The sequence below is a fragment of the Rhinopithecus roxellana genome, chromosome 1 (genome assembly GCF_007565055.1).
Source record: "Rhinopithecus roxellana isolate Shanxi Qingling chromosome 1, ASM756505v1, whole genome shotgun sequence".
In the NCBI taxonomy this organism is placed as follows: Eukaryota; Metazoa; Chordata; class Mammalia; order Primates; family Cercopithecidae; genus Rhinopithecus; species Rhinopithecus roxellana.
Window position 1 is genome coordinate 26,231,817 of NC_044549.1, and position 18,613 is coordinate 26,250,429.

Below are 18,613 nucleotides of genomic sequence, written 5' to 3' on the forward strand. Positions count from 1 at the left end.
TAGTTGTTTTGTGGATTCCCATGTAAACAATGATTGCATCTGCAAATGGGGATAACTTTACTCCTTCCCATCTTCTTTATGTGCCATTTATCTATTTTGCTTGCTTTTTTGCACTCATAGGCAGCTCCAATACAAGTCTGAATAGAAATTGTTCAGAACGGACGTCTTTGCATGTTTCCAATCTTAGAGGGGAAATTGCTCAATAGTTACCATTATGTATGATGCTAGCTGTATATCCCTACCCAGAGTTAGTCAAACTGCAGAGTTAAGGGTATAGTTCTCCAGATTACCTAGTCTGCCCAAGAATTCTGACTCCACCTGCAAGGAGTTAGGGTCCAACCACAAAGTAAGAGGGAAGAGTACACACAATATCACCTTTACTTCTGACACCAAATGCAAGTTTTGGTGTTTCCCAAAACAGTCCTCAGGTTTGATAATTGACTAGAAAGATTCACAGAACTTACTAAAATTTTTATATTCCTGGTTATATTTATTACAAGAAAATGTTATGTTAAAAATCAGCCAAGGGAAGAATAAATAGGACAGAGTCTAAGAGATTCCAAATGTGAAGTTTCCATTGTCCTCAGGGATACATTGTTCTACCAGCATCAACGTGTGACGAAAGCATGGAGTATGGCCCACCTGAAAGGCTCACCCAAACTTTAGTGTCCAGAGTTTTCATTAGGCTTTATTACACAGGCATGATTAATTGGTTGAACTTAACCTCCAGCCTGTCTTCTCCTGAGGTCAATCTGATATCACATAGCTCAAAGTTCCCTCCTTAAACTATGATTGGCCTTTCTGGTGTCATTTTACCCCACCCTAAGACTGATTAGTGTAGAAGGCCCTGCCCTGAGACATCACATTAGCATAAGCTATCAGGTATAATTTAAGGAAGCAACATAGATAAGAAAGCCTGTATAACTCATAAAATTCCAGCTGTTTAGATGTTGGCTCCCAGCAACTGAAAACAAAGGTCAGATCTCTCTTTGGATGAAGCCAAATTCTTTACTACAAAATATCCTTTATCAGGTTGAATAACTTTTTCACTATTCCTAGATTACCAGTAGTTTTTATCACAAATCATGGAATTTTCTCAAATATTCTTCTATATCTATTAAAATAATCATATTGTTTACTCGTTAATATGGTAAATTACATTCATTGATTGTCGAACGGTAAGCCAGTCTTGCATTCTTGAAATACATCTCAGTCTATTATGATGTATCATAATTTTTATATATTGATGGATACTATTTACTAACATTTTATTAACAATTCTTTTGTCTATGTTCATGAAGAATATTGGTCTGTAATTTTCTTATAACATTCCCATCAAGTTTTGGTACTAGAGTAATGTGGATCTTATAAAATGGAGCGATAAAAGGGCCCCATCCTCTTCTTTTTCCAAGTTTGTTAATTCATTAAATGTTTGATGGAATTCAATAATGAAACTAACTGGACCTTGCGTTTTCTTCATGAGAACTTGCTTCAAAACAAAATGTAATTTATTTATTTATTTTTTTTTTTTTTTTTTTTTCTGTTTAAGACAGAGTTTCACTCTTGTTGCCCAGGCTGGAGCGCAATGTCACGATCTCAGTTCACTGCAACCTCTGCCTCCTGGTTTCAAATGATTATCCTGCCGTAGCCTCCCAAGCAGCTGGGATTACAGGCATGCTCCACCATACCTAGCTAATTTTTGTATTTTTAGTAGAGACGGGATTTCTCCATGTTGGTCAGGCTGGTCTTGAACTCCCGACCTCTAGTGATCCGCCCTCCTCAACCTCCTAAAGCGCTGGGATTACAAGCATGAGTCACCGCACCCGGCCAAATTTCAATTTATAGATATAGGGCTGCTTCTTTTTGAATAAGTTTTGGCAGGTTGCTCAATAATTTATCCATTTCATTTAAATTATTGACATTTTTGCAAAAAAAAAAAAAAGAATTTTTTTATCCCTTTTATGCCTGTGGGTTCTATAGTGATAACACTTTTTTGTTATCTGATATTGCTAATTTTTTTTTCTTTTTCTTAGTCTTTATAGGGTGTTATCAATTTTCATAATGACCTCAAATAACGTTTTGCTTTGTTTTTTATCTCTATTGCTTATTTTTTATTATTTTGCTCTTATAATTACTACTTTTTTCTTATTTAGATTTCCACTTTCTCTCTTTTCTCTAATTTCTTGAAATAAAAATTTCGATTCTTAGTGTTAGCCTTTCTTCTTTTATAAGACAAGCATTGAAATTATAAATTCCTCTCAGCACTGTCACCTGTATTCCACAAACATTGGTATGTTGTATTTTGGTATTCATTCAGTTAATGTTTCTCTGTGGTTTCTTCCTTGAAGTCAAGTGACTAGACCTGTATTAAATTCCAAATATTTCTCATTTAATTCTTTTTTGTCAACACAACCTACTACATAATCTTTTAGTCTTTCAAAGTACATTGAGATTTATTTTTTGGCCTAGCATGCAGTTTTTCCTTGTGAATACTCCATGGACATGTGAAAAAAAAACTTATTGGGGGCTTATGGATGTAGTGTTTTATAGTTGTCAGTTAGGATTAGGTTAAGGTGAATAACGGTTTATTTAAATCTTCTTACACCTACTTACTTTTTTTAAATTATACAAAATCACTTCACATGTTATATAAGAAGGTAACAAGCATACACTTCCATTTCCCCTTCATGTATTTTGTGCCATTGTTGTTAATTTATCTTACTTCTAAGTACTAAGCCTCACAACCCACTGTCATTATTTTATGCTCTGCGGTCTATTATGTGTTTTAAAAATTAAAAGTTATGATAAAACTTTCTTTTGTATCTACTTATTTACTCCTTCCAGCACTCTACTTATTTTTAGTGGATCTGGACCTTTGTCTATCACTTTCATTCTGAAAAACGTCGTTTGACATTACTAGGAGTGCATGTCTACCGCCAATAAATTCTCTGAGGTTTCATTTTTATGATAATGTTCTTATTTCATTTTTAATTTTGTTTGATATTTTCATAGGTACAGATTCCTAGGTTGATACTTCTTAGAATATTGAGCACCTTAAAGATGTGCCATTGCCTTCTGGATTGTATTGTTTTTAATGAGTAGTTGGATTTTGGCCAGGTGTGGTAATGCACACCTGTAGTCCTAACTACACAAGGAGATCAGTCATGTGGGTGGCTCACACTTGTAATTCCACCAATTTGGGTGGCCGAGGCAGGCAACTTGCTTGATGTTAGGAGTTTGAAACCAGCCTGACCAACATGGCAAAACCCTCTCCCTACCAAAAATTCAAAAATTAGCCGGGCTTAGTGCCACACTCTTGTGATCCCAGCTATGCAGGAGGCTGAGACATGGGAATCACTTGAACCTGGGGGACAGAGATTGCAGTGAACTGAGATTACACCACTGTACTCCAGCCTGGGCAACAGAGCAAGGCTTTGTCTGGAAAGAAAAAAAATAAAATAGAGGCTAAGGTGTGAGGATCACTTGAGTCCAGGAGTCCAAGGCTACAGTTAGCTGTAATTGTACCACTGAACTCCCAGCTGGGCAAACAGAGCAAGACCCCGTCTCTGGAGAAAAAAGAAGTAATTGGATATTATTTTTCACTGCTTTTGAAAATTTGGAAAAATTTCCAGCAATTTTTTTATATCTGTTTACCCTCCTTCTTTCTTCATAAGACTCCTGGTATACATATATTAGACTTCTCAAAATTGTCCCACAGATCTGTCTCAATTTTTAACACCTTTGCTTTTTTGGAAAAGATTCATATTGCATAATTTCCATGTCTATAACTTAATTGTCACTGATTTTATTTCAGTTGCAATATCTGATCTTCCAGTAACCCCATACATGAAATTACCATTTCTGATCTGTGTTTTGCAGTTCTAAATATTCAACTTTATTTTCAGTCTTCTCTTTCTCTTATTATTATACTAATGTTTTCCTTTAAACTCTTATAATCTTCTGTAATTCCTATTTTCTAATCCTTGACTACTAATTCAATTATTTGTAGGGTTTTATTAACTTTTTTTCTCCTAATTATAGGTCACATTGCTCTATTTCTTTGTATGTCTAGTAATTTTTGTTTGGATGTTGGAAATCTAGATGTTATATTATTTTGAATTTTGTTTGGCAGGTAGCCAAGTTACTTATGGATCAGCTTAACTTTTTTGGAGCTTGGTTTTAAACTAGATTTGGATGGATGTATCCAAATTAGTACTTGGAGAAAAAAATCAAAGGAATGCTTATGTAAATTTCTCATGCTGTTTTCTTTGCATAATTCTACCTCTTTCCTGCAATTTTCATCATCTCCTTCCAGCCAAGTGTGATTTCTGCCTCCTCAACTCAGTGAAGACTCTGTTTTCTGCTTGGGTCCTCATTTTTGGCACCACCAGAAAATACTTCCAAGCACAAAGCCTGGATTGTCATCAAGTGCAGCTTGTGGCTTTTCTCTTAGAAATCACACAGATCACAGTACTTTGCTACCTGTTGTCCAATGACAGAAAATACTTGTTCTTTTATCCTTTTTCTTAAAAACACATGTTTATGGCAAGAGAGCTAGCCCAGTGAAGCAATTGGAACATCTGTGGATTTTAGTATTCAAGAGAGGTCCTCGAACCAGCACCCTGCAGATACCAGGGACAACTGTACTATTTACTTCATCAGGATCATACATATTAAATGTTGGTGTAATCGTCTTATCAATTATTGAGAAAGTGATATCAAATTATTCACTAAAGACTGCATATTTATTTACTTCTCCCTTCAGTTATGTCAGTTTTTACTTTATACTTTTATTAGGTACATATACTTACAATTGTTATAGCTTCTTTATATATGAAAGCTTTTGTAATTATGAAATATTTCTCATTATCTCTGGCAATATGCCTTGCCATGAATTTTACATTGTTTGATGTTAATATAGCCACACGGCATGTGTATATGTAGTATTTACATGTATATCTTTTTATTTTCAATTATCTCTTTATATTTAAAATTCATCTTTCATGTAGAGTAAGAGAGCAAACTCTGACCTCGGGCTGTTGGTTAATTTTATAAATAAAGTTCTACTGCAACACAGTTATGCCCATTTCTTTATATATAGCATGTTTTATTTTCATGCTATAATGGCAGAATTAAAAACAGTTGGAAGAAAAGCCACATATCCTCAAGCTTAAAGTATTTACAAGTCTAAACCTTTAAGAAAAAGTTTGTTAACCTCTGGTGTAGAGCGTTTTGTAGAGTCTTGCTTACTTTGTACAGTTTGACAATCTTTGCCTTTTAACTGGAAGAGTTCACCAAGTTATATTTAATTATCAGTTATATATGTAAGACCACCTCCCTATCTGTTTTCTAGGTATCTTCTGTCTTTCCATCCTGCCTTCTTTTGAATTACTCAATTAAGTTTTATATATGTTTTTTATATACATTTTAATACCTCTACTGGCCTTTTAACTGTACCTCTTTGTGTTTGTTTACTGTGCTTGTTATAAGGATTACAATAAGAACGCAAAACAATCTACTCATGTTAAAAATTTAAGTTTTTTTTTTTTTTTTTTTTTGGCTCTGTTGCCCAGGCTGGAGTGCAGTGGCCAGATCTCAGCTCACTGCAAGCTCCGCCTCCTGGGTTTACGCCATTCTCCTGCCTCAGTCTCCCAAGTAGCTGGGATTACAGGCGCCCGCCACCTCGCCCGGCTAGTTTTTTGTATTTTTTAGTAGAGACGGGATTTCACCGTGTTAACCAGGATGGTCTCGATCTCCTGACCTCGTGATCCGCCCGTCTCGGCCTCCCAAAGTGCTGGGATTACAGGCTTGAGCCACCGCGCCTGGCCAAATCTAAGATTTTTGAAGCATAATCCCTTTTAACTTCCTCTATCTTTGTTGCTATTATTGTCACATCTATTTTGTCTGCATATATTATAAAGATCAACTATGTTTTACATATATATGCATATAAAGCATATATATTAAACTGTTAGTTGTCTTTTAAAATATTTTACATATCTACAATATGTATTATTTTATTCTTTCTCACATATCTGAGTTCCCATCTGATGTTATTTCCATTCAAAGAACTTCCTGTAGTGCTTCCTTTAGGAAAGGTCTGATGGTGATATTTTTTTCTACTTTCTTTCCATTTAATTTAATATGTCTTTCTTTTCCCTTTAAGTGAAAGATCTTTTCACTGATGTAAAATTTTGGGTTGAAAACTTTTCCTTTCAGCATTTTAAAGATGTTTAATTATCTCTGGTATGCATTTTTTTCTGATGAGACATCACTTGTTATTTATGTTATTGTTCTCCTGAACAATTTTTCTGTGGCACTTTCAAATATTTCTTTTTATATTTGCTTTTGGTTAGTATGTCTATGATTTACTTGAGTGTGTTTTTCTTTTTGCATTTCCTCCTTCCGGACTTCTGAGCATTTTGGATCCTCAAGTTAATGGACTTCATCAAATCTCGGAAATTTTCTCATTGTTTCTTCAAATATATTTTTGCCTCATTCTCTTTCTCTTCTATTTGACTTCAAATCCACACATGTCAGCATATGTTAGCCTGCTCACTGTCATCTCACAAGCCACTGAAGATCTGCTCACTTTTCTTTTTTTTTCCACTGCCCTGGACTCCATCTCCTCACTATTTTACTGTTTTCTTTCTCTCTGTTTTCTAGAAACTGTAACTTACATTTTTTTCCTTAGGTTCACTAATGCTTTCTTGTGCCACTTCCAATCTGATGTTAAGTGCATTTAGTGAATCATTCAGTATCAATATTCTAGTTTTCAGTCATATAATTATTTTTGTTCACATTTTTTGCTGCTGATATTTCCATCTGCTCTGTCATTGTTAGCATCTTCTCCTTTAAGCCATTGAGTGGGTATTATAATAATTGACTTAAAATTCTTGCCTGCTGATTCCAAAATCTGTCAATCTGCATCACCTAAGGACATTCTCTGGACTTTGTGTTACATTTTTCTATTCTGTATATATATTGAAACTTTTTTATTATATAATGGATTTTGTGGGTGATATGTTTTAGATTATAATTTCTGTTATATTTTTCTAAAGGATATGAGTTGTTTTTCCTAGCAGACAATTAAGTTACTGGCTAATTGCTCTCTACTGTCACCTTGTCCTTGTGATGGTTAATTTTACAGTTTGTATTCCATGTCTGTCTTACGATGAGCGTCTAGTGTCTAGTTCTTTTTTCTTTTTTCTTTCTTTTTTTTTTTTTTTTTTTTTTTGAGATAGAGTCTTGTTGTGTCACCTAGGCTGGAGTTCAAGGTGTGCTATCTCGGCTCATTGCAACCTCCCCCTCCTGGGTTCAAGTGATTCTCCCACTTCAGCCTCCCAAGTAGCTGGGATTACAGGCACACACTACCATGACTGGCTAATTTTTGTAATTTTAGTAGAGACAGGCTTTTTCCATGTTGGCCAGGCTGGTCTCTAACTCCTGACCTCAAGTGATCCACCCACCTTGGCCTCCCAAAGTGCTGGATTACAGGTGTGAGCAACTGAGCCCAGCCTGTGTGTCGTTTTGACACATAGTCTTTCTTGGTTTTTCTGGAGTTTCAATACAAAGACTGATGTGTTACTAACCACTTCTGGCTTGGTGAAGTTCAACTCCAAACTGTGCGGGTAGTGCCTAAAGATCTATCAGATTTCTAAGCCTTCTGGTATTGCTTCCCTCTAAGCTCTTTGAAATTTCTCCCACATACGCTATTCACGGGGTCATCCAAGGAGCTTATCATAGTTTGTACACAAATTTGGAATTCTTGCCACCCTGTGGCTGTCTCCTTTCTAAGATTTTTCCCGCTTGATTTCCAGCTTTTGTTCTACTTAGTCCATACCTCCCAAACTGAGAAGTGCCCTCAGAGGAAAAGTCATGTAAAATTTTCTTTCAATTTCTATCTTATTTTTGTCACTCTCAAATACAGTCAAATAGTTCATTCTGTACTTTTCTGAGGGTTTATAATTGTTATAAATATAAGCGTTAACAAAGTACAATTTGTTTTTTTTTTTTTTCAGTATTACTCAAAACATAACTCTTTGTAGTCCATGCTTTATTTCAAGGTTATGTAATCATTTGCACACTTAATGAGGATATGGCTTTATTCTTACCATACAAGTCAAGGCAAGTTGAAATAAATTAAAATTGCAATTTATATTATATTAATTATATGCAATTTATATTATAGTAGTCACTGTCCTCATGTATTACATTGTTGATTTATTTTATTTCATTTTTTAGGATTTACTTACTGAATGTTGACTTTTTTATCTATCACTGTCTACTTGCTCCAAACAAGTTATAATTCTTACTTTAGATGAAAGGAGTGAAAGTTAATGAAATGAGTTTAAAAGAAAACAGACAAAAAGAGAAAGCAAAAGGAGAAGTAGAAAAAGAAGGAATGGAATGGAGAAAAAAATTAGAAGGGTGAAAGAAGACAAGGGGAAGAAAAAAAGGAGAGAAGAGATTTTGGGGATTATGTGGCTTTTAAAAATTGCCACAATTCTTACTGATTTATAGAAATTATAGTTATTAGAATATAGAGTTAGTAGCTATTACAATAATCAAAGACATGTTTATGCATATAATTGTGTACAGAACTATCTGGAAAGGTTGGATTAACAATTACTCAAGTTCTGTCATTTCAATGTACTATTCTGTCCACTTGCTTATAAAAAAAGCAGCTGGGTAGGTATGGACTTCATATTGGTGAGCACTAATATATTAAGGAATAGTAGAAGGAAATAGACATTTTATGATCATGTCAGTTCAACTTAATAGAATAACGATCTGTTGGATGCCTACCATGTTCTAGTCACAGTGTTATGTGTTATGGATAAAATATAAATAAAACATGGCTGTTATTCTCAAAGATCTTATGTTCAAGTCAAGAAAACAAGATTTCTCACATCTCAGTGTTTCATGGGGCAGATGGATGGAGAACTGAGCTAAGAGTTTAAAGGGAAAAGCTGGATTTCTCTGCATTTTTAGAGCTGAAGAAAGGGATACTTTCTAGGATGTCAATTAGAAGCCCGAAAGAACCATGCCTTAGGAATAGGAGCAAGCCAAAGGTAGACCAAATTTTACTAACATTGCAGTGGGGCTCCAACATAGGTCAATACCTGATAGAATTGTGGTAATCTGCCCCTCAGCCTGACAAAGGAAAGGGGGAGCCGTATCTGATAGAAAATAGCATTCTGTAGAGTCTCTACAGTTCTTTTGTTGATCAGGCCAGCAAAATATAAAAGGACAAGATATGCAAAGAGTCAGGAAAATACAATCAATAATCAAGAGAAAAAATAAATAGGATAAGCAAACAACTGAATTATTTGAATATTGTAGTTAATAGATAAGGCAATGAAAATAACTACAAATAATATATAAGAAAATGTGTAAGAAAAGATACTCAAAAGAAATAAAAAGAAGAGAGAATTGAAATGCAATAATTAAGAAGATAAAAAGAATTAAATCTTTCAGTTTCAAAATGTCAATTTGATTTTAAGGGATCAAATTGACGTTTTGGAACCGAAAGATATAATATTAAACACTAACTTTACAGTGGATGAATTTAACACAAATGGGCCACAGCAGAGCACAGGAGAAGGAAACTGGAAAACATAGCAATAGAAGACACCCAGATTGAAGCACAGAGAGGAAAAAGAACAACCAAGACCAACAAGAGCATAAGAAACATGTGGAGACGTCTACACACAATGTATAAGTTGTGTATAAAATTGAAATTCCAGAAGAAAGAAAGAGCAAGAATAGCAATCACCAGTAAAATAAATACATTATGGTTTATCCACCCTATGACATCCTATAGACCAATGAGAATGAACAATCTATAATCATATGCACCATTATACATGTATGTCACAAACTTAAGGTTGAGTTTACATAAAAGGCAAACACAAATGAATGCATGTGAGATGATTCCATTTATGTACAAATTACAATAGCAGGTAAAACTATTATGTGAGAATTCAGGTTGTAGTAGCCTTTGGGCAGTGTAAGCCCTGCAAAGGCTTATAGTGGTCTGCAATTGTCTCTTATTCTGGATGCTGGGAGGAAAGGAAGGAAGGGAGGGAGGGAGGGAGGGAAGGAGGGAGGGAGGGAGGAAGGATGCACTCTTGGACATACAGCTACCATTTGCTCTGATTTCTCCTAGTTAGCTACAAAACCTTAATTGTATAATGAAGAAAACCTGATTTCATGTCTTAACGAATAGAGTCTAGGCATGGGTAATCATAGTAGCTGCTAAGGCATTGGTTTTCAAACTGTGGCAGGCAGTGGAATCATCTGAGGAGTTAGCAGAGATTGCAGGTCCCATCCTCACAGTTTCTGTTTCTGTTTCTGTAGTTCTGTAGGGCCCAAGAATGTGCATTTCTCACAAGTTCACAGGGGATGCTGATACTGCTGGTCTGGGACCATAATTTGAGAACTAGCCATGTTAGAGTTGCTGTAGCTTCGGTTGTCTTCTGTCATAAACTTGGTCTCAATAATCTTGTTGCTGATGTATTCAGTAAAACAGAATCTATAAAGATAGACATAGGGCTTTGGTTCAACTAGGATACATGATAGGGAACACCAAAAGGGAAAAGGCCTTCATGAAATGTCCTAAGAAATTTTTTTGCAGAAAATTCACTTAGAACAAAAATTTATACTATCAAATGAGTTACTTCCCAGAAAGTGGAGAGAAAAATAACCTAGCGAAAAACATGATGCAACAAAGTGCTGTATAGTCTGTGTTCAAAATTATTGATTTTTTTTCTTTAAGCATACATTTACTGCAAACCCATCACCAAGCTTATTTCAGTAGAATGTGCTCTGTTATCAGTCAAGGCTCACAGATGAAACTTTTGCCTAGTGGTTTGCTGTGAAACATTTGCTTTTCAAAGACACATGAATTCAAATCTTTAAATTAAATATAAAAGTTGAACATGTATGTGTCAATGTGATGAAGTTTATTTCTCTTACAGGACTGCATCAAAACATGTAAACAAGGACCTCGGTAATATGGAAGAAAACAAAAAGTTAGAAGAAAACAATCACAAAACTGAAGCCTAAGAGAGAAACTGTCCTAGTTGTCCAGGTGAGTAGTCTGTATGAGTTTCATAGAAATAATTCCCTAGCAAGTAGGAAACATCGTTAAAGATGAAAGCCTTTACGTTAAGATGCTTCATAATTACAGCTTTCAAAACAGGAAGAGAGGTTTTGTTGTTTTTTTTTTTTTTCCTTTTTATTTATTTATTTATTTATTTTATTTTATTTTATTTATTTTTTTTTTTTTTTTGAGACGGAGTCTTGCTCTGCTGCCCAGGCTGGAGTGCTGTGGCCGGATCTCAGCTCACTGCAAGCTCCGCCTCCGGGGTTCACGCCATTCTCCTGCCTCAGCCTCCTGAGTAGCTGGGACTACAGGCGACTGCCACCTCGCCCAGCTAATTTTTTGTATTTTTTAGTAGAGACGGGGTTTCACCGTGTTAGCCAGGATGGTCTCGATCTCCTGACCTCGTGATCCGCCCGTCTCGGCCTCCCAAAGTTCTGGGATTACAGGCTTGAGCCACTGCGCCCGGCTTTCCTTTTTATTATACTTTAAGTTCTGGGATACATGTGCAGAACGTGCAGGTTACATAGGTATACACATGCCATGGTGGTTTGCTATCGATCCATCATCTACATTAGGTATTTCTCCTAATGCTGTTCCTCCCCTAGCCCCTCACCTCCCAACAGGCCCCAGTGTGTGGTGTTCCCCTCCCTGTGTCCATGTGTTCTCATTGTTCAACTCCCACTTGTGAGTGAGAACATGCGGTGTCTGGTTTTCCATTCCTGTGTTAGTTTGCTGAGAATGATGGCTTCCAGCTTCATCCATGTCCCTGCAATGGACATGAACTCGCCCTTTTTTACAGTTGCATAGTATTCCATGGTGTACATGTGCAACATTTTCTTTATCCAGTCTATCATTGATGGACATTTGGGTTGGTTCCAAGTCTTTGCTATTGTGAACAGTGCTGCAATAAACATACGTATGCATGTGTCTTTATAGTAGAATGGTTTATAATCCTTTTGGTATATACTCAGTAACGGGATTGCTGGGTCAAATGGTATTTCTGGTTCTAGATCCTTGAGGAATTGCCGCACTGTCTTCCACAATGGTTGAACTAATTTACACTCCCACCAACAGTGTAAAAGCGTTCCTATTTCTCCACATCCTCTCAAAACAGGAACAGTTTTTCAAAAGGAAACTTCTGTGACTTAGAAAGTGTTTTTGGAAGAATGTAAACTTACCTGTCTCCCCACCTCCCTCCTCAAAATAATCATTATCCTCTGAATAATAAAAACCAACTATGAGATGTTAACATTCAATTAGCATTTTATATTTTAATGCAAAAACTTTAAGTGCAAAGAAGCTTTATTTTTTGAATTAGTATTTCAGTTCAATAAGAACAGATTCTAATACCTTAAATTTACTTTAAATAAATGATTATGAAAATAATTTTGAAATATAAAAATTTTAGGCTGGGTGCGGTGGCTCATGCCTGTAATCCCAACACTGGGAGGCTGAGGCAGGTGGATCACTGGAGACTAGGAGTTCGAGACCAGTCTGGCCAATGTGGTGAAACCCTGTGTCTCTATTAAAAATACAAAAATGAGCCAGTCCTGGTGGCAAGCACCTATAATCCCAGCTACTCAGGTGGCTGAGGCAGGGGAATCACTTGAACCCAGGAGGTGGGGGTTGCAGTGAGCCGAGATGGCACCACTGCACTCCAATCTGGGTGACAGAATGAGATTCTGTCTCAAAATATAAAAATTTAAAAAAAAATTTAATCTAGGGATTTAATAAAAGCATGAGTATATTTATACAGTCAGTATCCCAAATCATTTTAATGAAAAGTCAAACAAACTTGTACATGTGTGTATACATATACACACATGCTTTTATAAGTAGTATATATATGTATATGTGTATATATGTATCCATGTATCTATATGCACATATGTAGAGGCATATGTCTGTTACATATGTTATATATATTTAACATATAAAATAGCTGTGTGTGATTTTTAAGACAGTCTCAAAAAGGAGTATGTTTCCATAGCATTGCCACCTGCAATTTGAGGTTTTTCTTTTTATTTGCGTTCCCTTAAACCAAGCAAATAGGAGAGCCATTTGCACTAACTATTTAATGTGTCTTTTAGAATAACTGCTACTATAGCTTACCAATATGATATGAAAAGCCCCAACCACCACAGTAAACTCGGGTTCATTATAAATAAACCACAAGTTACAATTTGAGTGGGTCATCCAAGTTAATCCCATAGTAAGGATGGGGTGTGGGAAAGTACTGAATTTAAAAGGATGCACACAGGGGAGAACAATAGAATAATTGAAATAAGACTTGTTTTTTAAAATCTGAAAGCCAGGATTTTAAACTGATGGGGTGAAAGAAATCAGAACTGGATTGCTTCTCTATCTTGCCTTTCATTGGAGGTCAAGTATGCAGCATTCCCACACGACTTCTTTTGTTTGCTTGCTTTTTCCACTTCTCTAGGGTTCTTTTCCCTAGTCCTTTGTAAACATAGATTTTAACTACTGTTTTCTTCAAAATTGTATATAGAGTAACTGCTCAGTGGAAAACTGTACTTGAAGGCACATCCCACGAAATAGTGTGATTTGAAGGAATGAATATATTTTTAACCTAAAGAGAAATGCAATGAAATATTTTCTTGAAAAAGCTTGTATTAGTATTAATTTTACAAAAAAAAAAAAGAGAACACTCTGAATAATTCCAAAAATTCTTTGAAGAATGGATGCAGCAATGCCTGAGATTATCGATGAGCTCGGGGACAATGGAGTTTTATAAAAGGCCCTCCTGTAAAGTAATTCACTAAATTACTTTTAGCACCAAGTGTCTGCTGATGTTAAAAAAATAAATAAATAAATATTGCTATGGCAGCTTATCTAAAGTATGCTTTTTTTTTTCATTTCAGAGATAAAAATCATATAGACCAATTGAAGCATGAATGTGGATTGTATTTAAGACATAAACAAAGACATTGACAGCAATTCATGGTTCAAGTATTAAGCAGTTCATTCTACCAAGCTGTCACAGGTTTTTAGAGAATTATCTCAAGTAAAACAAGGAAATTTAATTACAAACAATAAGACCAAGTTTTGGCAGCCATGATAATAGGTCATACGTTGTGTTTGGTTCAATTTTTTTTCCGTAAATGTCTGCACTGAGGATTTCTTTTTGGTTTGCCTTTTATGTAAATTTTTTACGTAGCTATTTTTATACACTGTAAGCTTTGTTCTGGGAGTTGCTGTTAATCTGATGTATAATGTAATGTTTTTATTTCAATTGTTTATATGGATAATCTGAGCAGGTACATTTCTGATTCTGATTGCTATCAGTAATGCCCCAAACTATCTCACAAGCACCTAAAACCCAAAGGTGGCAGCTTGTGAAGACTGGGGACACTCACATTGCCCTAATCAAAAACTGTGATTTTTATCACAAGGGAGGGGAGGCCGAGAGTCAGAATGATAGACACCATAGGAGCCGACTCTTTGATGTGCCACCAGCAGACTCTCAGAAGTAAATCACAGATGCATATAGACATACATACATAACGGTACTCCCAAACTGACAATTTTACCTATTCTAAAAAAGACATAAAACAGAATTTGGTAGCACTTACCTCTACAGACACCTGTTAATAAATCATTTTCTGTCAAAAGAAAAAACACAAGCATGTGTGAGAGACAGTTTTGAAAAATCGTGGTCAACATTCCCATTTTCATAGATCACAATGTAAATCACTGTAATTACAAATTGGTGTTAAATCCTTTGGGTTATCCACTGCCTTAAAATTATACCTATTTCATGTTTAAAAAGATATCAATCAGAATTGGAGTTTTTAACGGTGGTCATTATCAAAGCTGTGTTATTTTCCACAGAATATAGAATATATATTTTTTTCGTGTGTGTTTTTGTTAACTACCCTACAGATATTGAATGCACCTGCAGATAATTTAGTGTTTTTAACTGATACATAATTTATCAAGCAGTACATGAAAGTGTAATAATAAAATGTCTATGTATCTTTAGTTACATTCCAATTTGTAACTTTATAAACATGTTTTATGCTCGAGGCAATTTTTGGGGTGGTAGTATAAATGGAAACTTTTTGAAGTAGACTGGATATGGGCTACTTGTGACTAGACTTTTAAACTTTGCTCTTTCAAGCAGAAGCCTGGTTTCTGGGAGAACACTGCACAGCCATTTCTTTCCCAGGATTTACACAACTTTAAAGGGAAGATAAATGAACATCAGATTTCTAGGTATAGAGCTATGTTATTTGAAAGGAAAAGGAAAACTGGTGTTTGTTTCTTAGACTCATGAAATAAAAAATTATGAAGGCAATGAAAATAAATTGAAAATTAAAGTCAGATGAGGATAGGAATAATATTTTGCCACTTCTGCATTATTTAGAAACATATGTTATTGTACATTTGTAAACCATTTACTGTCTGGGCAATAGTGACTCCGTTTAATAAAAGCTTCCTGTAGTGCATTGGTATGGATTAAATGCATAAAATATTCTTAGACTCAATGCTGTATAAAATATTATGGGAAAAAAAGAAAATATGTTATTTTGCCTCTAAACTTTTATTGAAGTTTTATTTGGCAGGAAAAAAATTAAATCTTGGTCAATATTTAAACCAAAGTAAAAGGGGAAAAACCAAAGTTATTTGTTTTGCATGGCCAAGCCATTCTGTTATCTCTGTAAATACTGTGATTTCTTTTTTATTTTCTCTTTAGAATTTTGTTAAAGAAATTCTAAAATTTTTAAACACCTGCTCTCCACAATAAATCACAAACACTAAAATAAAATTACTTCCATATAAATATTATTTTTTCTTTTAGTGCGGGAGATCAAAGGTTTAAAGTCTAACTTCTAAGATATATTTGCAAAAAGAAGCAACATGACAATAGATAGAGAGGGTTATGCTACAATTATTTCTTGGTTTCCACTTGCAATGGTTCATTAAGTCCAAAAACAGCTGTCAGAACCTCCAGAGCAGAACATGAGAAACTCAGAGCTCTGGACTGAAAGCAGAAAGTTTGCCGGGGGAAAAAAAGAGTCAACATTGTTACCATCGAATCAGTGCCTGGATAAAGAGGAACGCTTACTTATTTAATGGCCGCCACCTGCAGGGAGATGCTGAGAAGAAAAAGAATTCCAAATCCTCAGTTTCTGAGGTTTCGGCTCTCCCATTTAATTCTTTGGCAACAGGAAACAGGTCTTGCAGGTTCAAGGTTCACTCCCTGTATGTGATAATAGGAATTGTATGTGGGAATGGATTAACATACCCGTCTATGCCTAAAAGATAATAAAACTGAAATATGTCTTCACAGGTCTCTCACAGCTGTCTGAATCTTGTCTAAAGTAGAATGTTCATGTGTGGAAAGTGATGGTCTTTATCAAATAGTGAAAAACTCACTGTGACTCTCCATCTTTCCAGAGAAGGAGTGCAGAAAAATAAAACTCCCCATGCCTTCCTACTAGGTCAGGTGGGCTACCTCAGCTAGTCCCCAGATTTCACCAGTGATTGATTCTATAATGCATCTGTCTTCAATGATAGGATCATACTTACACTTGGATGTCCCATGTAACTGTCCTAGGACCTTAATTAAGAGAACATTTTCATATTTATTCACTTCTGCCAATAACATTCTATTCAGATTGTCATTTGGAATTACCCAGGCCTGAACTTTCAGAAAACATATTCCCTCCAAAATAAGGTAAAGCCAGCTGTGTGCATAAGAGAAGGAGATTAACATTTATTGAGCCCCTACTATGTGCTAGGGTCATTCACACATTAACGGTTAACAGTTAACAGTTGTAAACAGTACTAAATATCCCCCTCATTTAACAGCTAAAAACCTAAGGTTTAGAGGAACTTCATAATTCCCAAATGCACTTAGCTTCAAAGTAGATAAGTTGGGTATCAAACTAGATCTGAATCCTTGCCCCAGTCTACATACTTCCCTAAGTTCCTCTAAAGAGTGCTCTTTTTCATAATATGTAAAATTGGAAAACATTAATTGACACATAGACTGGTTATACCATTGATAAAAGGATTATTCTGATATTTAAATCATTCAGAAGGGCAAAATTGCATATTTTTTCAACAGCATTTGGATTAAACATATTAGACATGTTTTTAGAATGTATAACATATTCCACATCGTATTTTTAAACATCACATATGCCATTATATACTAAGTGCCTATTATGAGACAGATACTGTATTGGTGCATGTTTTAAATAATGTTTCATTGAATTTATCTGATAGGAGAGGTGTGATGTCTATTTTAAAGATGAAGACTCAATGCAAATAACTTTTTCACAATTCCAGATGCAAAGTGGTTGAGCCAGGACCCATGCTCAAGTTGCTAAAGTTCAGACTCAATTCATTATATTGTTTATCATCCCATTATAAGAATGTACATCTGTCTACACTTGGAGAGACTAACAAAAAGATAGATTAGCATTAAATAACCTATTTGTTTTTCTAATAACTAGCGCCATTGATATTCAAGGTAGTATGATTATAAATAAGACATATAGTAAAACTGAAAACAAATGATGGTATAAATGTTAGCTGCATTTTAATCTTATGTCTAAGGAATTAAATTGAACTAACTCCTATTTGAAAAGTCAGTGCAGTATATTTGGCTGTATAAACATTATACTTTCACAATAGGAAATACTTCAGTTAAACACTGAATATATATTTCTTATGTAGGTTTCTTCATTAAAACTTTCTTAAAAATACTCTGTGTTTTTACATGAAGCCAGAAAACTGGGGCCCATTTTTTTCTTAGCACACAATCTTCACCTGTTCATCCTCATTCTAATCCAATTTCTTCTTTTTATCCTAATTCTGCTTCTCACATTTTTTCCTGATAAATGATTTTAACATGCACAAATATTCATTGGAAAATGAATACCCAGGCACATGACTCCAAAAGCAGATCTGATTCTCCAGTTATTTGTCTTATCCCTTTTTACTGGCTATCTCTGGGAAAGGTTTTGCCCTGTAATGATCAAGCCCCTAAATGAGAGAAAAGATCTTCAATTAGGTGCATGCACATGCACACAAATACACAGAGGCAAACAACACACACACACACACACACACACTGTGGGCTATTTTATCCCTTATTTTTGTTTTTTGAAGAGAGAACATAGGATTTGCTTAACAGAAAAGAAATTGTTGGAAGGACTACAAAATATTTGTCAGAAATAGAAAGCAGCTAAGAGGTGGAAATATTGATGATGCTTTGATGGAAGGTGTTTGTAAGTCAAAGGTCCAACAGTGCATTAGACCCAATAGTTGCAATAAAATTGGTTTGAGTAAACCTAATCATGTAATCTCTATACTACCAAGAAACAAGTGAGAGCCTCAATATCACAGAGGCTCAAAATAATGTTTTTTCATTCCTTGAAAGACTATATATTATCAGAGAGCAAAGGCTACAGTCTCCAGTAAGTACAGGATTTGATTAAAAAAAGAAAACTCTGGGGCTAGGCACAGTGG

At 35.1% G+C, this 18,613-nt stretch overlaps 1 protein-coding gene across 2 annotated transcripts in view; it reads left to right on the top strand.

Moving 5' to 3' along the window:
• ALCAM (activated leukocyte cell adhesion molecule) overlaps positions 1 to 16,427 on the top strand; it is a 213,081-nt gene extending 196,654 nt beyond the window's left edge. For both annotated transcript variants that reach the window (XM_030940482.1, XM_030940492.1), the window contains 2 exons: positions 10,983 to 11,095; positions 13,993 to 16,427. In XM_030940482.1, the coding sequence (XP_030796342.1) occupies positions 10,983 to 11,070 (88 nt within the window). In that variant the 3' untranslated portion in view covers positions 11,071 to 11,095; positions 13,993 to 16,427. The remainder of the gene's footprint in view (positions 1 to 10,982; positions 11,096 to 13,992) is intronic.
• Positions 16,428 to 18,613: the final 2,186 nt, after the last annotated feature.